This window comes from Nicotiana tabacum, chromosome 7 (assembly GCF_000715075.1).
Source record: "Nicotiana tabacum cultivar K326 chromosome 7, ASM71507v2, whole genome shotgun sequence".
In the NCBI taxonomy this organism is placed as follows: Eukaryota; Viridiplantae; Streptophyta; class Magnoliopsida; order Solanales; family Solanaceae; genus Nicotiana; species Nicotiana tabacum.
Window position 1 is genome coordinate 41207781 of NC_134086.1, and position 24770 is coordinate 41232550.

General features: G+C 38.4%; 1 protein-coding gene across 6 annotated transcripts; it reads left to right on the forward strand.

The window, feature by feature from the left end:
- Positions 1-6535: 6535 nt before the first annotated feature.
- Positions 6536-23562, forward strand: LOC107808192 (protein ALWAYS EARLY 3). Of its 6 annotated transcripts, none has more exons than XM_075257146.1 (22): positions 6542-6709; positions 7408-7515; positions 8205-8303; positions 8417-8479; positions 10113-10190; positions 10668-10842; positions 11143-11402; positions 11502-11859; positions 12980-13057; positions 14145-14398; positions 14480-14536; positions 14678-14711; positions 14778-14986; positions 15066-15244; positions 15363-15645; positions 16593-16820; positions 19377-19538; positions 20873-21016; positions 21094-21309; positions 22307-22411; positions 22497-22598; positions 23286-23562. In XM_075257146.1, exons 2-22 carry the CDS (start codon positions 7417-7419, stop codon positions 23448-23450), a joined length of 3348 nt encoding a protein of 1115 aa, XP_075113247.1. In that variant the 5' UTR covers positions 6542-6709; positions 7408-7416; the 3' UTR covers positions 23451-23562. The 6 variants fall into 6 exon arrangements, with proteins under 6 accessions (XP_016488168.2, XP_075113247.1, XP_075113248.1 ...); XM_016632683.2 differs by adding an exon at positions 6989-7052 and having other exon boundaries at positions 6573-6709; positions 14678-14986; XM_075257145.1 differs by adding an exon at positions 6989-7052 and having other exon boundaries at positions 6573-6709; positions 7415-7515; positions 14678-14986.
- Positions 23563-24770: the final 1208 nt, after the last annotated feature.

A 24770-nucleotide genomic window follows, 5' to 3' on the forward strand; every position in this document is an offset into this window, starting at 1 on the left:
TAGACCCATTGTTATTGAGCATGGTGGATTTTGATGTCATTTTGGGCATGGATTGGCTATCTCCGTGTCGTGATATTCTAGATTGTCATGCTAAGACAGTCACTTTGGCTATATCGAGTGTACCGCTGATTGAGTGGCATGGTGTGACTGATTATGTTCCTAGTAGATTGATATCTTTCTTGAAGGCCCAACGTATGGTTGGGAAGGGTTGTCTTTCATATCTAGCGTTCGCGAGGGATGTTGAAGTTGACACTCCTAGTATCGATTTTGTCCTAGTTGTGAGGGATTTTCCCGATGTGTTTCCTGCAGACCTGCCAGGCATGCCACCGGACATGGATATTGATTTTGGTATTAACCTGGCACCGGGCACTAAGCCCATTTCTAGTCTTCCATATCGTATGGCACCAGCAGAGTTGAAGGAACTGAAAGAACAACTTCAGGAACTTTTAGATAATGGGTTCATTCGGCCTAGTGTGTCCTCTTGGGGTGCACCAGTTTTGTTTGTGAAGAAGAAGGATGGCATGATGAGAATGTGCATTGATTATAGGCAATTGAACAAAGTAACAATTAAGAACAAGTATCATTTGCCTCGCATTGATGATTTATTTGATCAGCTTCAGGGAGCGAGGGTGTCCTCCAAGATTGATCTCAGTTCGGGTTATCACCAGTTAAAGATTAGGAATTCAGATATTCTTAAGACTGCTTTCAGGACTAGATATGGTCATTACGAGTTTCTCGTCATGTCTTTTGGGCTAACCAATGCCCCAGCAGCGTTTATGCATTTGATGAATAGTGTATTTCGGCCTTATCTGGATTCGTTCGTTATTGTATTCATTGACGATATTTTGGTGTACTCGCGTAGTCATGAGGAGCATGTGGAGCATTTGAGAGTTGTGTTACAGAGATTGAGGGAGGAGAAGCTTTATGCAAAATTCTCCAAGTATGAGTTTGGCTCAGTACAGTGGCTTTCTTGGGACACGTGGTGTCCAGCGAGGGTATTTAGGTTGATCCGAAGAAGATAAAGGCGGTTCACAGTTGGCCCAGACCGTCCTCAGCCACAGAGATTCGTAGCTTTCTTGGGTTGGCAGGCTATTATCGCCGGTTTGTTCAGGGATTCTCATCTATCGCATCACCCTTGATCAAGTTGACTCAGAAGGGTGTTTCATTTATATTGTCGGACGAGTGTGAGGAGAGCTTTCAGAAACTCAAGACAGCCTTGAACACAGCTCCAGTGTTGGTTTTACCATCAGCTTCAGGTTCATATACCGTGTATTGTGATGCTTCGAGAGTTGGGATTGGTTGTGTATTGATGTAGGAGGGTAGAGTTATTGCTTATGCTTCTCGTTAGTTGAAGCCCCATGAGAAGAACTACCCTGTTCATGATTTAGAGTTGGCTGCCATAGTTCATGCATTGAAGATTTGGAGGCATTATTTTTATGGTGTATCTTGTGAGGTATTCACCGATCATCGCAGTCTTTAGCATTTGTTCAAGCAAAAGGATCTTAATTTGAGGCAGTAGAGATGGTTGGAATTGCTTAAGGACTATGATATCACTATATTGTACCATCTGGGAAAGGCCAATGTGGTGGCAGATGCGTTGAGCCGAAAGGCAGTGAGTATGGGGAGTTTGGCGTATATTCCAGTTGGGGAGATACCCCTTGCAGTTGATGTTAAGGCCTTGGCCAATCGGTTCGTGAGATTGGATATTTCGGAGCCCAGTCGGGTGTTGGAATGTGTGGTTTCTCGGTCTTCCTTATATGATCGCATCAAAGAGCGCCAATATGATGATCCGCATTTGCTTGTCCTTAAGGACAGAGTTCATCATGGTGATGCCAGAGATGTGACCATCGGTGATGATGATGTGTTGAGGATGCAGAGCCGGATTTGTGTGCCCAATGTGGATGGGCTTAGAGCGTTGATTCTGGAAGAGGCCCATAGCTCGCGGTATTCTATCCATCCGGGTGCCGCGAAGATGTATCAGGATTTGAGGCAGCACTATTGGTGGAGAAGAATGAAGAAAGATATCGTGGGATTTGTAGCTCGGTGTCTCAATTGTCAGCAGGTGAAATATGAGCATCAGAGACCGGGTGGCTTGCTTCAGCAGATGGTTATTCCAGAGTGGAAGTGGGAGAGAGTCACCATGGATTTTGTGAGTGGTCTTCCTCGTACTTTGAAGAAGTTCAATGCTATTTGGGTGATTGTGGATCGGCTGACCAAGTCCGCGCACTTCATCCCTGTGTGTACTACCTATTCTTCAGAGCGGTTGGCAGGGATTTATATCCGGGAGATTGTTCGGTTACATGGTGTTCCGGTCTCCATCATCTCAGATAGAGGTACTCAATTTACTTCCCAATTTTGGAAATCTGTTCAGCGAGAGTTGGGTACTCAAGTGCAGTTCAGCACAGCTTTTCATCCTCAGACGGACGGACAGTCCGAACGTAAGATTCAGATATTGGAGGACATGTTGCGTGCTTGTGTTATTGACTTTGGAGGTTCATGGGATGAGTTTCTACCGCTTGTAGAGTTTGCTTACAATAACAGCTACCAGTCGAGTATTCAGATGGCTCCGTATGAGGCTTTGTATGGGAGGCAGTGTAGATCTCCGGTTGGTTGGTTCGAGCCCAGCGAGGCTAGACTATTGGGGACAGATTTTGTTCAGGATGCCTTAGAGAAGGTGAAGGTGATTCAGGAGAGGCTTCATACAGCGCAGTCACGTCAGAAGAGTTATGTGGACCGGAAGGTCCGAGATGTGTCCCACATGGTTGGTGAGAAGGTCTTGCTGAAGGTTTCGTCCATGGAGGGTGTTATGAGGTTTGGGAACAAAGGCAAGTTGAGTCCGCGGTTCATTGAGCCTTTTGAGGTGCTTCGGAGGATTGGGGAGGTGGCTTATGAGCTTGCGTTGCCACCCAGTTTGTCGAGTGTGCATCCGGCATTTTATGTTTCTATGCTCCGGAAGTATATCGGAGATCCGTCTCATGTTTTGGACTTCGGCACGGTTCAGTTGGATGATGATTTGACCTTTGATGTGGAGCCAATAGCTATTTTGGGTTGTCAGGTTCGAAAGTTGAGGTCAAAGGGTATAACTTTAGTGAAAGTGCAGTGGAGAGGTTGGCTTGTGGAGGAGGCTACCTGGGAGACCTAGCGGGAGATGCGGAGCAGATATCCTCACCTATTCGAGGCTTCAGGTATGTTTCTTGACTCGTTCGAGGACGAATGTTTGTTTAAGTTGGGGAGGATGTGATGATCCGGTCAGTCGTCTCATGAATTACCGCTCCGTTTTCCCCATTTCAGCTTCTTTACGCTTTGTTATTCGTGTTTTATGTGATCGGGTTGATTAGTTCGAGTTCGGAGAGGATTTGGTAAGAAATGAGACACTTAGTCTCTTTTAAGAAGACTTAAGTTGGAAAAGTCAACCGGATGTTGACTTATGTGTTAGAAGGCTTGAAAGTGAGTTCCGATGGTTCGGTTAGCTTCAGAAGGTGATTTTTGACTTAGGAGCGCGATCGGAATGGGTATTGGAGTTGTAGAGAAGATTTAGGCCTGAATTGGCGAAATTGATATTTTGGCAAATTCCGGTTGATAGGCGAGATTTTGATATAGGGTTCGGAATGGAATTCCGAGAGTTGCAATAGCTTCGTTGTGTCATTTGGGATGTGTGTGCAAAATTTCAGGTCATTCAGACGAGATTTGATAGACCTTTTGATCGAAAGCATAATTTAAGAGTTCTTGGAGTTCTTAGGCTTGAAACCTATGTTAAATTGGTGATTTGATATTTTTGTAAGCGTTCCGAAGTGTTGAACAAGTTTGAACGATGTCATAGGATGTGTTGGTACAATTAGTTTGAAGTTTCGGGGGTTCCGGGATGTTTTAGTGTGAAAATCATAGCCGTAGCAGGTCTAGAAGGGTTGGAGGCCCCGGAACTCACCCACACGGTCCGCACAAAAATGAGTGCGCCCGCGGTGAGTGCTGTGCGGACCGCACAAAAGCGGCCTCAGCCGTGGTAGGTGTCGCGCGGCCCGCACAAAAGGGGCCGCGGCCGCGGTGAAGAACCTTCCCGCTGGTCCAACTTCGGAAGCTCATATCTTTTGATCTATAAGAAATTTCAAGGTGATCCAAAAATGAAAGTTGTAGACCTTCGTGTCTAGTTTTCAGAAGTGTAAACATATCACAATTTGGACATCTGTAGCGAAAGGTATGGACAAAATACTAAAGCTTGTCACTGCAGAGGAAGGCCTGTGCGGCCGCGGTTGTTTTTGCGCAGACCGCACTGGCTTGTGCGGCCCGCGGAGGCTGAAATTTGAGGGGTACCCTATAAATACGAGGTTTTGGGTTTTATTTAATATTTTGACCTAGAGAGCTCGGATTTTGGCGATTTTTCGAAGGTTTTTCAAGAAATTCACCGGGGTAAGTGATTTTAACTCAGATTTGGCTAGAATATTTGAATTTATTACTGAATTCATCATTTAATTCGTGATTTGGGATGGAATTTGGGAAGACAATTGTGAAATCTTTCAAAAACATAAAATGATGATTTGAAGGACCAAATGGTATCGGAATTGGATAATTTTGGTATGGTTAGACTCGTGAGGCTATGAGGATTCTAAAAATGTAAATTTTATCTGATTCCGAGACGTGGGCCTGTGGCTCGGGTTTTGCTAATTTCGGGATTTTTGATATTTTTCGAATGTTTTCGCTTGGGCTTTGTTCCCTTAGCATATTGTGACGTATTCGTTCTGATTTTGGATAGATTCGACGCACGTGGAGGCCAATTCGAGGGGAAAAGGCGTCGCGAGCTAGAGAATTAGCCAGTTCGAGGTGAGTAATGGTTGTAAATGATGTCTTGAGGGTTTGAAACCCCAGATTGCACATCGTAGTGCTATATTGAGGCAAGATACGCGTTGGATGATGAGCGTGAGGTCTTTTACTACTGGGGATTTGTGACTTGGTCCGTCCCGATTGATGATTTTACCACGTATTGACTGAAATACATTTGTTATCATCATGATTTGGGTTGATTGTCATATTTGGGGTTCGTGCCAACTATTTGAACCCTTCGGGGATTTTTATCACTGTTTCCTCATTGCTTGACTTATTATTTGAACTCAGTCCTGTTGATATCTACTGTTTTACAAACTCGGCCACTTTTAATCAGATTTGAAACTTAAATGATATTTCTACATCATGTTTTGGGCTGAGAACTACTGTTTTACTAATGCCCAAGGGGCTTGTGATGATTTTTGGACTGAGTGAGGCCGAGGGCCATATATGAGGATATGCTGAGTGATATGAGGCCGAGGGCCTGAGATACTTTATATGCCACGAGGTGGCTTGAGTGATGTGAGGCCGAGTGCCGAGTGATGATGCCACGAGGTGGCTTGATATAGCCTTGGGCCGTAAGGGGCCCCTCCGGAGTCTACACACCCACAGTGAGCACGGGTACCCATTATGATCTGAGAGTGAGCCCGAGGGGCTGATACTGTGCTGAGAGTGAACCCGAGGGGCTCATACTGTTCTGAGCAATTGATATTGTGCTTGAGGGGCAGATTTCTACTTGTTATTTACCTGTTAAATTACCTGTTTTACTTGTTTTAAAAAGGAATATCATTTGATTTCCTCACTGATTTACTGCTTTAAGTGATTTTACTGCTTGATATGGAATTGTCTTGTGCCTTTACGTGTTTTCATACTTTCAGCCATTATTTATAATTATTACTCACTGAGTCGGAGTACTCACATTACTCCCTGCACCGTGTATGCAGATTCAGGCATAGCAGAGTCCGCACCTGAGCGCTGATTCCTTCCAGGCTATACAGTGATTTGGAGTTACGAGGTAGCTGTTGACGTCCGCAGCCCCTTGTCTCTCTTATCCTCTATCATTTATGTTTTCTTCAGACTGTTGTATCGGATTCCGTACTTTGTAGACCTATAACAGATTCTGTAGTAGCTCATGACTTGTGACACCTCAGTTTGAGCTGTGTCGGAATGGTTTCTACTGTTGTTATCGTTAAAGTTTTCGCAACCTATGGATATTATATTATGTTTATTACTGTTTATGATAATTAACTGCTTAAAGAGATGTCCCGTTTTGGTCTGACTGACCTTGTCTTCACGAGAGGTGCCATCACGACCGGGTTCGGGAATTGGATCGTGACAATCACGTAGGATGGTGTTTTTCACATGGGAGTGTCCTAACAGAGGAAGGGTATCTTTGCAGTATTTTTGTAACATCTAAGGCAATAATGGACCTAAATATAATGAAGGATACGAATAATGTTTTTCGCATATATAGTATAAGAGTATTTTTGACCTTTTACGTTTAAGAACATATATCGTCCTAAATCCCAACCGAGTCATCGCACGTGCATTGTTTTGTTTCTAATTTAAATTCTAAAACTTGTTCGCTTATTGTGTATTCCAATAATTTCAGTATCCTATTTAAACATTAACAAACCTTGAATCAGAAAAAGACAAAAGTCATTTTAAGTTTCAATTCAAAAAGAGAAAGAATAATATATAAACCAATTTCTTCCCCATAAAAAATACAAATACAAAAGAGTTTCGCGGCTATTACCCCCAAATATTTTCAATCATCTTCTCCCCCATTTTATCTGCCGCAAGTTTATTCAAAATTAACCTAGCGAATTTCTCTCATCTGTATCGCAGCTCATGGTTCTGAGATTTGATTGAGAAGCTGAATCAGTTTCAATTGGTAAATCAACTCACTTTTCTTTCTGTATGATTTTATTTTTCAACGAATTGGTGCAAAAATATAGGGGTTTCAACTATGAATTTGAAAGTTTTGATCCTTTCTTTGTGGGTCTTTCTAGAAGTTTATCAGATCGCCATAATTATTTTCTGTTAGTGTATCTTGTAAATTTTGTTGCACAAAACTTATCAATAGGAATTATTGGTATGTATAATTCCATATATTTGCTGGATTTACTAGGTACATCCAAGTAGGGAATTTTTTTTAATTTTTTTTGTGCAGAAGCTCAGAAATTTATATAGAAGATGCTGTTTGAACTTATGGAAACGCATTACAAGTACTTAAGGTGCTGCTACAATTTATATATGTTAATACAAATTATTTCATGCATATCTTTGATAACCATTAAAAGGACCACATATGTGAGTTTCGAAGGGAAAGAAGTTACTATATGCTAATAAGCCACTTGTTCGCTTACATAAAATCTGCCATTTATTTATATATTAATCAAGTAACTATGCCATGGATTTTTATTTTGATGAAACTATCGTTGGATTTTTATTTTGATGAAACTATAGTTTGGTGCTTACATGTTAAAATCATGTATATTACCAATCTATTTTATCACTTTCCTAAACATTTAACTGTCATAAAATAGAATCTTAAATTGTGCTTGCCTGATCCTGCTGAGGTTTCCCAAGATTTTAGGCATGGCTCCAGCAAGAAAATCTAGAAGTGTAAATAAGCGGTTTTCTCCTACAACGGAAATCTCTCCCAGTAAAGATGACAGTGCGAAGAAAAACTTGCGGGTGAGTTTTACTGAACTTTTGTTTGCTCTTGTAATATTACACGAAGAGGCATGTAAGTGAGTACTGTTTTGGTTTTATTTGCTTTTGGAACATGCACATAGGATGAACTAGTATCTTCTTGGAAATGACAGCATGCTCTTTTTTTTTTTTTTTTGAGAAGTGGTACTTGTTTATAGCACATGATGGTGCATGTTACCTTTTCCATAGGGGAAAATTTAAAGAGATAGATAGTGCAAGGAAAAAGATGAATGTCTTTGTCAAGAATGTCAAGAAGTTGCTACTAATGTAGTGAAGTGAAGATATTTCCTGCATGTTTTTCTTTGAAGGAAAAAGGAAAGTTTGGAATGAGAAGAAAATATTTGTTCCTAACTTTCAACTTTCTTTAAAAGAAACTGTAGTTCTTTCATCACATTATTTGGATGGAAGTTTATTATGTGGGAAAGTTTCAAAGCTTTTCCCACAAATTTCCTCTTACTAAACACGGAGAATATGCAGGAAAGTTAAAATTTGCCAGCACTTCCCTTTCCTCTTCTTGTCAACCAAATGGTTCTTTAGGAAAGTGGTAATATGTTGAGTTGCAAAGGAGAAATATTTCATGTATTCATTTAGGTTAGTCTTTAAGTATTCTTTGAAGACACATAGAGGACATTATATAAGCATTTTGACATGGTTCTTTGTTCAAATTGTAGAAGAGGAAGTTGTCCGACATGCTTGGTCCTGAGTGGAGTGAGGAAGATCTGACACGCTTCTATCAAGCATACCGCAAGTATGGTAAAGATTGGAAAAAGGTCAGTTCAAATTCAAAGTCTTTGTTAATTGAAGTTTCTTGGATATCCCCGATAACTTGCATATTTTTGCTGTTGATTGATCTCTGACGCCTTGCCTCTAACACTTATCGCAGGTTGCTGCTGCAGTGAAACCCCGAACTTCAGAAATGGTGGAAGCTCTTTACATGATGAATAGGGTAGGCTGTGAATACAGACAACAAAGTAACGTGTCCTTATAATTGATTCCTCTTAGCTTATGAAATCAACGGATCTTGATAGGCAATACTTCTCTTCATTTTCTTATCCATCTTCTAAGCTATTTTCCTGCTAATATATAATTGGACTTAAATTCATCTATGCTAATAGCATGGTGAGAGAACCCATTTTGTCAGAATCTTGTTCAAACGCTTCATGTTGTTGTGAATATTATTATTCAATATAAGTTATTTGAGGAGAACAATACTCTAATGAATTCAATCCTTTTTACAATGACATCTGGTTAGGTTGTCAACTTCTGTGGGGTTGTATTCATCTGATGTTCAGTTTCTCTTGTTCTTGTAGGCAATCATTTTACATTGCCTGCCTTTGGCCACAGAGCCTTTGTTTCTTTATCTTGCTTTTGGAAATAATTAAGTCTTTCCTATTTCATGGTCATGATTGTTAATATGGTGTTATGTGCCTCACCGCTTGTATCAGAGACGTCTATGGATGTTATGAAAATGAGCTGCAGTCTCCTATCTCGATGAGTGCTCTGTACATAATCAGATAGTCAAGTGTGTACTCACGATTTGTTGTTTTCTACTCACCAGCTGCATAGATTTCAAACCTCCAACAGTAGGGTTCCCTGAGTACTGTGAGATTATCACATAATCAAGCACTTTCATACACATATATTTTCTGTTTTCTACCTTGTAAAATGACGCCGCCACAAAAGAATTGTAGGAAAGGTCAAAGGAGAAGGATTGTGTTAAAAAGAAAGTGCATAGTTCCCAGCTTTTGCAGGAGGATATCCCATACCAGTTAGGGATAATATGACGCTTACATTCTGTTTCTTTTCTTCCTTCAATATGTATGACATTTCTAGTCTGTTGTTAGTAAGCATTTAACACTTTTATCATTGATTGAGTTTCCTTACTGTAACTTACCTATTCTTCTCTTTCTTTCTCTGAAGTTTGGGCAGTCACCAGATTCCATTTCTCTGTTTTTTTTTTTTTTTTTTTTTTTTTTGGTTTTGTGTCTCCTTCTCATCTTAACCAGCTTAGTTCGGTTTTTGGTGCTACTTTATTTTCCTGTTGTGGATCCTGATATGAAACATTGTAATCCTGTGGGTAATTGATATTACTTGAAAAGATTTGCACCAGAGCTGGCCTCAGATTCATAAATCTGCATTGCCAGTTGGTAAAATGATTTGTCCATTTGCCTTTTGATGTATTATTACAGTGTAACAGCCCTCCGTACTCCATCATTGCACTTGAAATAGAAAACTGTCATTTCCTGGTGAAGATCTCACTTAGAAAGAGTAATCACTTCTCTTGCGGTCATTTATACCCCTTACATGATTCTATACATCGAAATCATTGAGTGCCATGTTAATCATCATAAAACCATTGTCTTTATCAAAAAGATCATCATCATAAATCTTTGTCTTGTGATTTTAGCCAGCAACAAGTCAGAGACAATTTGATGATTGTTTTTGTGGTGATATTATTATAAGATTTTAATTTTAGAACAACAAATGACTCTAAGTACTTAATCAACATTGAATATATAGTTAAATCGTACAAAATGGTGATGGAAATCGTTACCTACTTCATTCTACTGTATTTTCAGGCTTATTTATCTCTTCCAGAGGGGACCGCATCTGTGGTTGGGCTGATTGCCATGATGACTGATCACTACTGCAACTTGGTAAAACTTAAAATATGTTGAGTTTGAGCATGGGGAATGTGGTGTGCTTATGTTTTGTTTTATCTGTGCACGCCTCCTCACTCCTTTCTCCGTCCACCAGACTCATCTATTGCTTTCCTATTTGTTTCAAGCTGAAGGAGTAGTTTTGCAAATGAGATACTAGAATTTTAGCTTTGTGGCATCCAGTGTGTGGGATTGCTTGAATGCTTCAATTGACATATGCAGTTTGTCTTGAACAGAAAAGTCTTTGCAAGTTGTTATTAAATAAACATCAGGAAAGGCGATTCTGTGCATTAGGTCGTGGCAAAGCATTGTCCTTAATGTTCAGATTTTTTTTTTTTTAAAGAAAAGTGATTATCTGCTAAATGTTACTCCATCCCTTATATTTGTTCATGGTTTCTGAGTTCTAGTGTTTAAATTTGTACCTGAGTCTTAGTTTGTATTTGCTGTTGAAGTAACTTGACTATGGGATGTCAGGCAGCAAGCGACAGTGAGCAAGAAAGTAATGAGGATGCTGGAACGTCTCGAAAACCTCAAAAACGTGCTCGGGGTAAAGTTCAGTCTAATATTTCTAAAGCATATGAGATGACATCTCCGACATTAGCAGCTAGTCATGGTTGTTTAACTTTGTTGAAGAAGAAGCGTTCAGGAGGTGCGTTGTCCCTTCTACCCCTCCCGCAAAAAAGGGATAAATTAAATTAAATGAAGAATTATTCCTGTGAAAAGAAAGAATAGGATATTTCTAAAAATCTTCCGGATGGATCTTGATTAGAAACTCTCTTACTTTTTATTTTTGCATACAGTTTATTGTCACCAGTGCATTGCACTTACATGCAGTAGTAGCTTTTCTTGGGGTTTCATTTTGTTTAGCTGCCTTCCATTATCACTTATCTAAGGATTGAGCCTTGTCATGTAATATTATTGATGAAGATTCTCTGGAGTTGCCTTTCAGGAAGCCGGCCTCGTGCTGTTGGGAAAAGAACTCCACGCTTTCCTGTTTCTTTTTCTTGTGGAAATCCCAAGGGTGAGAAGAATTTTTCTCCTAGTAGGCAGAGTTTGAAACTACAGGCAGATGACACTGATGATGATGTGAAGATAGCATTAGTTTTAACAGAAGCTTCACAAAGAGGTGGCTCTCCTCAGGTCTCTCAGACACCGAACCGTAGGACGGACAGCGCTATGTCCTCACCTGTTGAGACAGCTGAAAGAAAGGTATTGCTTAACTATCGTTTCTAGTGTGACTTATCTCTGTAGACTATATGTACTGAGCACTGACTTTTTTATTTTTTCCTTTTTCTTTTTCTCGACTAGCATGTTAAAATAGGTATGGGAAATGCCAAGCTTCTTAGTAATGAAGTGGACGAAGAAGAGGGAAGCATGGAAGCGGACACTGGAGAGCTTTTGCGGTATAAGAATGATTCAGTGGAAACTGGAACCTTTGGTCGAACAGCACAGAAGGGAAGAAGACCTTATGGTAAAAAGTTGGAAATTGATGATAGTGGAGCCAATCATTTTGATGATATCAAAGAGGCATGTAGTGGTACAGAAGAAGGTCAAATATTGGGTGTGGTGAGGGGTAAACTTGAAATGGAGGCCACATATGAAAAGAATTCAAGGACCTCTTTACAAGGCCCTAGAAAGAGGAGCAAAAAAGTTCTTTTCAGCAGAGGTATTACAAAGTTTTGTAGATTACTGCTCTTGAGAACTTTCCCTTTGAATGGTTTAACGGGATTTTGAATATTCCATTTGGTCCTCTTTGATTATTCTATTTTATCTTTTTGCCATTAGCTAAGAGGGGGAATGAGATCCACTTTTGGAAAATAAGGAAAGTCGAATCCCTAATAGGATCTGAACATGCAACTAACTGCCCTTAGTTAGGAGGGGGAAGAGTGCTGAGCAGTATCGTGAGGTGTTATCATTGCACTAGCCCAACTAGGGGTAATTCTCTTGGAAGGAGAAAATGTCACAGTGGCCATTTCTTACTATCTCGATATAAATGAGTGTATATTAGATCACATCCTCTGTTTTCTTTAGCAGAGGCTACGTTAACCTCAAATATTATCCCCTTACACCCCTCCTCCCTCTTTTCCTGTCGGGTATAAATCATTCCTCCTCTCGCCCTTCTGGTACTCTTGATATGCCACTAAAATTGAAGGATAAAAGTTGTTTACAGAAGCAAAAACTCAAGGATTGCTCCACTAATAGACACAACATCCCTCCTGCAATATTTTAACAAGTTCAAAGTGGCCCGGGAACTTCAGAATGTTAAACAAAATAAGAAACAAAAGAGAGCATATATAGGTTTCCCAAGTGCTTAACCATCAAACAAAGTTTCCCAAGTCTACCTTCAAAGTGTCGGTTCCTTCTGTGCCATAATAATTATTGTAAGCGAAGCTTTCTAGTTGCCATTCTCTGGGACTTCTTCCTTTTTTCCAGCTTTTCACCTTTCAAGGCTTTACTATAGCTGGCATTAGATCAGAACATTACCCCCATAACATTAATATTAGCTAGTTACTTCATCCGTTAAAGGATAGACAGGCAGGAAAAGGCAGAGAAAGGAAGGACTCAGAATTACAAGTTTTGGGCAACTTACATCTGCACAAGTTTGTTATATTTTGAATACTGTTCCTTACTTCTCTGAGTTCTGCTATTTACACCAAAGTAGCATGCTGTTTTTGAAAAGTAATTGACTGCAAACCTGTTATTATGCGATAGAAACTGTTATATATCTTGGTACAATGAGCCAAATTAGAAGATGTATTTGCTAATTTACTTTTTCCTTCATGTAGACGAAAGCTCCGCTTTTGATGCTCTACAAACGTTGGCTGATTTGTCTCTGATGATGCCAACAGCAGAAAATGAAGATGGTAAGGACATAAAATTCTGTTTCTATAGATATTTGTATGGAGGCTTGCTTGTTTGGCAACTGCAGATATGCTAGGTGTTGATAGTATCTCTCCGTCTCCCCCTTTCACATTCTCTCTTAGCCTAACCTTTTAGCAACTTTGACCTTTATGATTTCAGGTATTCTGTCCTGTTATTTCAAACTTTAGAGCTTTGATTTTGCTTTTTTACTTAGATATCAGATGTACTATTGCTTGAAAGGAAACAATGTATTAAATTTGTCTGATCTGATGGACTTGTTAATTTCTATGAGTCTGTGATGTAAACACAAGTCCAGTTTTTGTTATTTTCTGCAGTATTACCTTAATACTGAATATCAATAAAACTTTACCTTATCTGAAAAAATAAAAATTTGTACTTAGATATCATTTTTTTCTGTGAATTATTTACAAAAAAGGTAACTTCAACTTAATCGAAGTTAGTTCGTTTAAGCACAATGATTTCTATTTAGCTTATCATTTGTGCATTGGCTTCAGGACTGTATTATGCTTCGATTTGTCTTAAATATTCGTCTTGGCTGCCTGTCTATTCATGTATTAGTGTCTAGTGAAAAATTATATATATGTGAAAGAAAAAGTATCAGAAGATAAAGAAGAGAAAGAATAAGAAGAAGGAAGGGGGAGAAACACAGAAAAATATTGAAAAAGGTGATGTTTTCCCTAGTTATAGAGGAGTGGGGCCCGTTTTAAATTTGTCAAAGCTCATTTCACACACTCAATACAAGTGAGAAACACGTCTGGTCCATGTCAGTAAAGCATGTCTAATCGGCAGAGTTTTTGAGTAACATAAGGCGTTCAATAGGTACTACACGAGGATGAGGTGCCATAATGGATTTTCAAACCAAGTTTAAGGGGCCGTCTATGTATTTGGCCTTTTAAATTGTTCTTTCCTTCGCTTTTTCTTTCATTTTCTTTCCCAATTGAAGCTTTGGATATGCGACTGTCCTGTATCTTCTTCATCAGTTCACGTATTTCCATTTGATTTTTCAGTTGTTATTCCCTGTCTTAACTAAGATTGTATCAGATTAACCTTTTCTTTTTCTTTTTTCAGAGTCCATGATCCAGTTCAATGATGAACTTGATGATCATGTTGATGAATCTGGCTCCTTGGAGGCCGTGCCTGCAAACAGACATAGAGATAAACGTGGATCTGGGGGGGTTAGATCTAGATGGAGTCAACCTTTATCAAAGTTTGAAGTTGCTTCCACTACAAAATCAAAGCATGGTAAAGTTACATCTACTGATGTTAGTGCTGTTCCTGAAACAAAGCAGGCGAGGAGGGCACATAAAGCAATGTCGTCTAAGGTATTTGGAGACAGCTTGCATCCCTGCTCAATATTCTGATTTTTTAAATGATATGTAACACTTCTGAGAATAATCTTGCAGGCTCGAAAAACTGAAGGTCATGTTAACAATAATGTTGCTGGATCCGAGGAAGCTGAGGTGATTTCTTATTTTTGTCCATTTCAAGTGATTGTTTAGAGGTTTAGACAGATGTTTGAACCATTCCTTTAAACATTTTGCCAGGTTGGCTACCTTAATCAGCTGCACTAAACTAGTTTCACGTGATTTTTTCTCCTATAGGCAAAAGAAGCATCAAAGAAGTCAACCTATAAGGGTAAAAGATCCTATCAGAGTGCATCCCCGAAATTAATCAAAGATCAAGAGCCTTCATCATGTGCAGATCCAAGAACAGAACGAAGTGATTCAGCTCAATCAACTGCGGAGATCCCTGTGGCAAACCAGGTTAACTTACCTACTAAAGTCAGAAGCAGGCGTAAGATGGACCTGAAAAAACCTCAAAGACAAAAAGATTTGAAAATTCCTGATAAAAGTTTGGATGATACTAGTGCATCCTTCACTGCACTTCATGACAGAGCATTCAGTCTTAAGGTTGGTTATGCACCTTTGTCCCTGTTGCAATGCTTTCTCGTGATATAAACACTAGTTAACTTGCATACATTGCATGCAGGAAAATATTTCCAATTGCCTTTCCAACCATCAGGTACGAAGATGGTGTACGTATGAGTGGTTCTACAGTGCAATTGACTACCCTTGGTTTGCCAAAAGGGATTTTGTGGAGTACCTGAATCATGTTGGATTGGGACATGTTCCAAGGTTAACTCGTGTTGAATGGGGCGTCATAAGAAGGTATGCTTCTCAACTTTCCTGCAATTTGGAAGTCACTCTATTCCCTGAGCAAGTTCTGAACATTAAGCTTGTTATTTTTATGTTAATGATGGTCCAATGAATCCGCAACTTGATTTAGTTCTCTTGGAAAACCACGGCGATTCTCTGAGCAATTTCTGAATGAAGAAAAGGAGAAGCTTAATCAATACCGGGAATCTGTCAGAACACATTACACTGAACTTCGTGAAGGTACCAGGGAAGGACTACCCACAGATCTTGCAAGGCCATTGTCTGTTGGGCAACGAGTCATTGCCATCCATCCAAAAACAAGAGAGATTCATGATGGAAGTGTATTGACAGTTGATCGCTCAAGATGTCGTGTTCAGTTTGACCGACCTGAGCTCGGGGTTGAATTTGTCATGGTAATTCATTAGTATTTCTTAATATATGCTCATATGATATTCTGGTATGTTAAACTCTAGTTTTTTTTAGGTCACCGTAAATTGGAGAAGATTAGAAATAATTACGATGGTGTGAGTAGTTGACGCAATGGATAGATGCGAGGAGGTCGCTTTAGATGGTTTGACCTTGTCCTGCATAGACCCCTATATGCACCTGTCCCTATAATCTCGCAAAATTAATATCGATTTATCCAAATAATAGAACACAATGGAATCAAAGGATCCATATAGGCGATGCCAACTAGTTGGGATAGGTTTGGTTTTATCACACTTACATTAGGTCCAGAGTTTGACAATAGGTCTACTGTGGTTAGAGATTATATGTCCATATAAGGTTACCTGAGACTTAAAGAATCTTTAGTCTTGAAAACCCCTTATTTGCCTTTTCTAAGACTCATATTTAGTATCAGAATGAAGTGTGCTTGAGTAGAGCAGACGTATACAGAGGATTTATATAGCCAATTTCAGCTAGTTTGGGATTTAAGAGCTATCTCATAATGTGGGAGAATAGAATTAGAAATTAGGTTACATGAAGAGATCCCAAATAACTGTACTCACACTGTGATGCCATCTCCTTAATTTTTCTTTAAATTTTTTTTAGAAAAAAAATCTTTCTTCTGAGGATACTTCTGAAAGCAAGAAAAAGAAAAAGATATATAACTAAAATTAAATGGATCACTGAACCAAGCTGAAGTATTGAACTCATGCGTCTAACCTTTTTTATCTGTTGGAAGACAAAGCTTATGTGTCCTTGTAACTGGCTTCTGTACTTGGTTCATAACAGGTTGTGTGTATGAGTTAGTAATCAGTACCTGTAAAAGAGGATCGGCATTTTATTTTTTTCTGTTCTGGTTCTCCAGTGGTTGCTTTCTGGACCTGATAAATTGTTGAAACATTTGCTCTGGCAGGACATTGACTGCATGCCTCTAAATCCATTTGAAAACATGCCCACACTACTTACAAGGCGTGCAGATGCTGTTGACAAGTTTTTCGAGAGTTTTAATGAGCTCAAGGTGAATGCACGAGTAAATGAGTATATGAAATTTCCGGCCTGTGACAACATGGAGAATGGAAATGTTTTCTCTCATTTCTCCCCACCAAGTCATCCCATCAGTGATCTCCTAAAGCAGACAAAGGTCAGTGGTTCTCCTCATACTCTCTTAAATACCTTTTATATTTCGTTTTTTTCGGATTCAAAGATTCTCAAGCACCCTGGTTTAAAAACTGAGAAACTCTCCTGCATGGCCATAGTTTTGTCCAAACTATTTTTCAAGACATCATATTAAACAAGATTTTGCAATCTGTCGCATCCAATTCCCAACCAAAATAATTATGACCTCATCGAGCATTTTCCGCCTTTTGTGCTGTAACTTGGGAGAACATTAGTGAAGAATTACTTATCAGGGGAAAAAACCTTAAGGCCTCATTTGTTTTTTTAAATATTAAGACGTCTGAATCTGAATACATCTCTGAATATCAAAAAGTGTATTAAGATTAAGATATTTGGATCTGAATATACATCTGAATATTAAGATGTGTATTAAGATCTGAATACTAAATGATTACGACTTGTTTATTTTTTAATATCTGAATATATAAAATTTATCTTTATTTAAAAATTAATAAATATAAAATTCAAATAAAATACTAATTAATCTAATATTCTATCAATAAAATATATATAGTTTTTAAAATATGGTAGTTGGTGGTGGTGTGCTTGTGAATGCCAACTAGAGGCGGTGGTGGTTTTGGTTGATGGTGGTAGTTCTAGGTAGTAGCTAGTGGTGATTGGTAGCAATGACGACTATGGTTGATGATGGTGGGTGGTAGTAGTGGTTGTGGTTGTGATTGAAGAAGGTGATGGTGGTGGTAGTTTATAATGGTGGGCGGTGCCGGCTATGATTGTTGATGGTGATGAGATGGTTGGTTGTAGTAGTTGAAGTGGGTGAGTGTATGGTTGTGGTTGAGGATGATGGTAGTGGGGGTGGTGGTGGGTGGTGGTAATGGTGGCGGCTATGTATGGTGGTGGTGGATGGTGGTAGTACTGGCGGCTATGATTGAGTATGGTGGTGGTGGTGGTGGATGGTGGTAGCGGTGGCGGCTATGGTCGAGTATGGTGGTGGTGGTAGTTGATAATGGAAGGCGATGACGGTAGTTAGTAATGAATGTGGATGTGCATCTTAATGAAATTAAGTGTATGTTATAGATCTTAATCATACATACCTATTAAGACCCATTAAGTGATTGTGAAGTAAAAAAACAAACACACTTAATGATCAAGATCTGAATGATTAAGATTCAGACTTTAAAAGCAAATGCACTTAATTTCTGAGACCTGAATGATTAAGTGAAGGATTGACTCTTTCCGTACAAAATCTAACAATTTTTTTGTAAGAGCTATGAACTTAGATTAGTAGGTGCAATGAAACAGAGTATGGTTGTATCTATGCTCATTTCCAGAAACAGTTGCCTTTTGATTCTTCTAGCTTATGGAGTGTTTTGTAATCTATGTACTGTGTTTTCTGGTTTGGCTTGTCCCTTTAAGTGGGTGAAGTCCTAGTAGAGATTCCACTTAAAGCCTAGCTTGAATTATTAAGATTGGCTGACGTAGCCTTTGGTCAAACAAACTAATGTGAGAGAACTTTACTCATCCAATTCCTAATCAAAATTATGTCATGCTGGAGTCGGATGGGGTGGGGAAAACAATTATTTCATGTTTCCTTTTTAAGTTTATGCCCTGTGAGATGCTTCTTTCCTCATGCAGTTATTCCTCTTCTCCAAATCTCCCCTTCAAGATTTTTATATCACATACTTCAGTATTCAATCAATGCATCTATGTACTTCCGTCCAAAATAGATGTTTGTATTTGTTTTTGGTGAATGGAAAACTGCAGGATCAAATGTAACATTATAGTTTGTAAGAAAGAGAAAAGGGTTAAAAGCAGGAAGAATACAGGCAACTGTCATTTAACTTTTTGTACTGCATTATATAGTATTTTTTCAAATTAACTATTCTAAGTTGACTTTTGGGGGTTAAAATTATTGACATTTAGCCGTCAAACTATTCTTAGTAGAACTTAGGGTTTTAACCAAAAAAACTTATTTGATAGTATTTCTATTTTAATGCAATGATTACCTGCCATTGTTTTTCTAAATCTTTGTTAACTGAGGCGAAAACCCACACAAAAGTAGGCCACGTAACAGAAATGGTGTATTTCTGCCTTTTGATTTAGCTGAACCTTAATTCGGTTTACCTGAGAATGGAAACCGACACTCAACTTGGGAGTTAGTAGATTTCATGATTACCAACTATACTCCGAATCTCAAATTCTCTGCAGTACTGTATTAATATATACCTTTCGTAGTCCCTTTAGGGCCCTTTTGGGTTAATTCTTCAACTCGAGTTTAAATTTGAGATGAGTTTATCCCATGTTTGGTTGAGATAAAATTGTTGTATAATTAATCCTGAGATTAGTTATCCCGAGATTGTAGTGTTATTTTTATCCCTGTGGGAGGGTGAGATAACAATCCCAGGATAATTAATCTTGGGACAACTTGTTTCCCAACCAAATGACCCCTTAGAGTTTTGATTGTAACTCCCTTATATTGGTTTCACATAATTAAGAAGAGTGAGTAGTTTTTTATGCTTCTCACTTGTCCTTCCACCTAATATATGAGTTCGTTGATGGTTAGGTGGCTTCAGCAGAAGTGGATATGCAATCTAGATTTGGAGTCATGGAAACTGCCATATATCAATCGACAGCATATTCAAAGTCTTCTGGGGTCGCTCAGATTCAAGCAAAGGAAGCTGATGTTCAAGCTCTTGCTGAGTTGGCTCGTGCACTAGACAAAAAGGTTACAAAACTTAATTTATTTTTTACTTAATGAAGATTATACAAATGAAAGCTAGATCTCTCTCTCTATATATATACACAACAACAAAAACAACCAATAAAATCCCACAAGTGGGTTCGGGGAGGTCACCCAGGGTGTTTCCGATATATATATATATGCTTGTGTATATATATGCTTGTATCTTTGTCTGCTTATGTAAGTGTTGTGGACCTAAAGAAGCTTATTTACTCTCCAACTTAAGCTTTTAAATGAGGTGGTCACATAATTTAACATAGAAGCATAGCAAGAGATTCGAGGCTCAGTATCACTCAAAGTCAAAAGTATTTCCACGTGGTTAGCTCAAGTAAACGAATCAAGCCTGCATGTCAGGGAGCATGTTGCAAACCTATAAAAAATTAATGTATGTGTTTCCTTTCTAGAAGTTAAAGTTAAAGCTATTAGATGAGATGGTCGCACAATTCAGCAGTAAGTTTTTTTTATTTAACCAAATAAAATACCTTTATGAATAAAACTTGTCGAAGTTATGTTCAAATTGCCTATATAAGCTAATAAGGGAGAATAGCTTTCTTTATCGAAACCGAAATGGTTTACTTGCGTAAAAAGAAGAAGAAGAAGATTAACTCTCAGGGGTTGGCCTGGTGGCAATTGACTTGAGCCTTGGGGTTTGCTCCCTTTCAAGGTCTCAAGTTCGAAACCCACTGGGTGCAAACAATTTTTGAGGGCCATCAGACTGGGTAAAACCTGAATTAACCGTGGTGCACTTGCGGGAAACTCCTTGCCGAGGGCCTGTGCACCCCCGGGATTAGTCGGGGCTCTTAGAGACTCGGACACCCGGTGCAAATCCAAAAAAAAAAAAGAAAAATGAAGAAGATTTGTTGAAGGGGTAAGCTTTCATTCACTAGTCGGTTAAAGCTCTATTTACTTTTTAAAAACGAAGACTGAAGAAGTTTTATAGAACTTATTATAGGCATATGTACATCTAAAAATTGAATCTAAAATTGTGGAAGTATTCATTAAGCTTGTATTTGGTGTTAAGAAAAGATGCGTTTACCTTTTTGTTTAGGATGGGGAATATCTAAGATAGAGGTGAGCTAGTTTGAGCAGTTGCTGCTACCATATTGATGACTAGTTTCTTCTATTTTAGAGCTGTACTGCTTCTCGTATTTTATTTTTAAGTTCACTGTTAAGTAGTTGGCTGTTCTTGTATTTCGATGTATGTCTTCAGGAATTTGTGTCAGTAGATGCATTTTTCTAGTTGATCTTAGATATACAATAGGCAAGCATATTTTGTGCCAGATGTGCAGTGAGCTCATGACATTTGGTTGAACGTGTAGGAAGCAGTGGTTTCAGAGTTGAGGCGCATGAATGATGATGTGTTGGAAAACCAAACGAGCAATGACTGTTCTCTTAAGGACTCAGAGACTTTCAAGAAGCAATATGCTGCCATGCTAATACAGTTAAATGAGGTCAATGAGGAGGTCTGTCTATCCTCATATTAGAATTTGAAATTTTGAAAGTGCACAAAGTTTGCTATAGTATTCATTTGTTTTGGCAGGTTTCTTCTGCTCTATATCGCTTGAGACAGCGGAATACCTATCAGGGAAGCATTCCACTTGCATTCCCAAGGCCAGTTCCAAATTTTGCTGATCCTAGTACGTTGAGCACTTTTGATCGTTGTACAAGTCAGTCGCAAGAATCAGGGTTCCTTGTCAATGAGATAATAGAAAGTTCAAAAATCAAAGCCCGGACTATGGTAGATGCAGCAGTGCAGGTATACATTCATTCAACTTTTATTTCTGTTCGAATTCTTTCTAAGAGGATTGGTTGTGTGACCCAAATCGGTTGTAAGATAATGTTTGAAACAATTCGAAAGCGGGTTATGATTAAGCATAGCATGTCAATATTTATTAGTTTCTTCAGAAACCTCATTCACATGGTTGCCAGGTCGATTTATTCCTGAATCCACCTCAGCAGATTGGCAAATATTCGAACATGTTTCTTCAAAAGATGCAATTGTCCATTTTCTCTTCAGTAATAGCATTTACAACATAACAAACTGCACAAATAGTAATAATGCTGTTTATTGTTTAATCAGTATAAATGAAATTTCATGGAAGTACCTGCTTTTGTCCCTCTTTTATCTGAGTGAGAGGAGAAACTTCTTTATAAGGCACTAATTACTGGGTTTTACCTATATGATCTTTAGGGCTTTGGTGTCCTCAATATTTCTTAATATGGTTTTGCATAATTGCACATTCTCTGGATCTCTAATACTTATCCTGTTACCTGGTGATTTCTGCTTTAGCATTTTAAAATAAAATAATTCTTTGTTGGAGGCTTCTTAGAACTTTTGGGCCCTTTGACTCCATTGAAAAATTATAGTATATACTTTTGCATAAAGGTTGTAATTTTTTCATTTCGATATATAACCGAATCAAAATACTTCGAAAAATACATCAGGAATGAAAGGTTAGAGAGAAAAATTGGACGTGTAGTAACTTCTTTGAAACACTCTTTTGAAAGCTATAGATATTAAGTTCATTTAAAACAGTTTCTAACTAGGTTAAATAATATGACAACCTGTAATCTGTTTGGATCTGATTTTATCAATTCAATACCACCAGAGTTTTGCGTGCAGTGGAAAATTTATGATCGTGCATTGCATCCTAACTTTTCTTTATGTTTCTTCAGTCATGTTTGTGACCTTGTCATTATCTTCTGCATGTTGCTGTAGATTCTCTTTGATACTGATTAACTTGTCTGTGTAGGCGATGCTTTCACTTACTGATAGAGACAACACCACTGAAAAGATTGAGGAGGCTATTGGTTATGTGAATGATCGGATTCCACTAGATGATTCTTGCATGCCAACTGTGAGATCTTTTACCACCTCATGTTCACTTAGTGGCTATTTTGCTTCTCCTATCAATTGACTTTTAGTGCATTGATCTGTTGCAGCAACCTACTGATCCTAAGTCAAAGAATATGTCAGATAAAAATGAAGCAGAAATTCCTTCAGAACTTATTACTAAATGCGTCGCTACTTTGCTTATGATTCAGGTAAATACGATTTTTCTGTTTCTTTGGGCTGGCTTTTGTCATAAGAGTATTGCTTTAGAACGTAGGGGATGGAAATTACCTTTGCTTGGATTACCTTTCACTTTCTGTCCTTTACTGGACTTTGGATTTCCATGTTGGCTTGCCTCCTTTTTGCATTGACGTAAGATGTTCCTCAGAAAGATGCTTCTCGTGCTTCTCAAGTTGGATTACAAAATTATTTTTATCTAGCTAAGTCGACTATGTGTTGTGATTTTCGATCACTGAAAAATAACGGAAGAAGGAGAGACTCAAAACAGATTGACTGATGAAGGGGCAATTCCTCTTTCCTCACCAAGTTTTATTCCATAAAGATTGCTAGATAGCCTTCGAGGAGGATATGTTAGAAATTAGAAGGAAAAGGAAAAGGAAAAGATGGTCTATAGTCTCTCGCTGTTGCTTAAACATGATCTCCAGTATAATAAAAACATTGATATAACCTGCATTTTGTTAAGTCTCACGTCAATACATTAGAGATGAATATTTCTTGCTACTTAAGTCCGAAAGAAAAAATTGACCAAAGTGTTTTATGGCAGAATATGACATGATATCTCCTAAAGCCATACTTCACTTTGCTTATTCAGTTCATAGCTCTGGTGTTCCCATCATTATGCTTGACATAAATTGATTGTATATTGTACACGATTGCAGAAGTGTTCGGAACGACAGTTCCCACCAGCTGATGTAGCAAAAGTACTGGATTCCGCTGTAGCAAGCTTACAACCCTGTTGCTCACAGAACTTTCCAATCTATGCGGAAATACAGCAGTGCATGGGAATAATCAGAAACCAAATTCTGGCATTAGTACCGATGTAGACCATGTATTATCAACTGTTATTTTCTTGGCTCTTGTAAATTCACCATGTAGATAACTAGCCTTATTCATGGTTCAGCTCTCAAATCAATGCTAACTCACTTTTTTGCTGCCTCTCTTCCCATTGTTCTTCAATGTTGATTTCTGTATTTTTTCCCTCATAATGGAGGCTAGTCTTTACTTGATCAGTTTCCACTTTAACTAGTCCAATGGTGGCTTTGCTGAACCTGTAGCTACACCTGCTAATTGGCTTGGAAGTTCAGAGGCATGAAATAATATAAATTTTAGATTGTTCTTATATTTCATCTTCTTCATTTTATGATACATTGTCCAATTTCCTTAGTGAGAAGTGGTTTTATTTTGTATGGATTTCCAAATAAAATATGCACTTTTGACATAAAACTGCTTACTGCCCTCATCCTTCAAGTTGAGTTGGAGTTTCTTGCAAGTGACAACAAAGTCGGTAAAAATTTACTCACACTTGGGTTATACCAAATCAATGATGCATGAGATGAGTCTTCCACATAATCATCTATCAGCTAATATGGTTAATTAATCGGCATTTTTACCTCATTATTACTTAACCATGTAAAGCATATTCGCTTGATATAAATAGTGTGGATAAATTTTTACCAAATTCGTATATCTTTAACTTTTTTTCCTTTGTAGAAATTAATTATGCATTAAAATAATGGTTCAGATTTATTGAAAATCCCAGTCACATTCTCTCACTGCTTGAATGCTCCAGCTAAGCTGCAATGAAAATGCAAGATATTATCATGTCAACAAATTGTATTACTATCGGCCCTATCAGGTAATATTTACCTATAAAAGCTCGATCAAGAATAAGTTTTTTCTATCTTTTGAGAAGAATCCAAGATTCATGATGTGATAGCATATGTAGTTTGTGTAGGTAGACGGTGCATGATAGTATTTTTCTAGAAGCGACAGTTTGGGTCCTTCAACTGCATGTATGTATCATCAACACGCCTGTCTGGCCCATGATTTAAGCCCCTTTTATTGACCAAGTTTCAAGAATTTACCCACAAAACTTGATGACTTAGGGATACGTGGAAGAAGTCAGGCACATGTGGGGTCCAGAACCAATTTCTACTGAACAAACAAGAGATTGCATCTACTTCAATACTCAAAAAAATTAGAAAAAAGGAAGAGCTTTGGGTCATCATTCATGGTGCTAGCAGAAAAATAAAGAGCTCTCGGTTATCATCCATGGCTTTTCAATCTATACCCAAGTGTGTTATTGGAATCCTACAGGATAACATCCTTATTTTTAGTAGAACTCAAATTTGTTATACTAGGTT

Bases quoted from the DNA above. Each gene is read 5' to 3' on its own strand.
- LOC107808192 (XM_016632682.2), top strand. From the start codon at position 7,417: ATGGCTCCAGCAAGAAAATCTAGAAGTGTAAATAAGCGGTTTTCTCCT. The intron at 10,843-11,142 runs GTGCGTTGTCCC...GTTGCCTTTCAG, and splicing joins GAAGAAGAAGCGTTCAGGAG to GAAGCCGGCCTCGTGCTGTT. The intron at 22,412-22,496 runs GTGAGATCTTTT...GATCTGTTGCAG, and splicing joins ATGATTCTTGCATGCCAACT to CAACCTACTGATCCTAAGTC.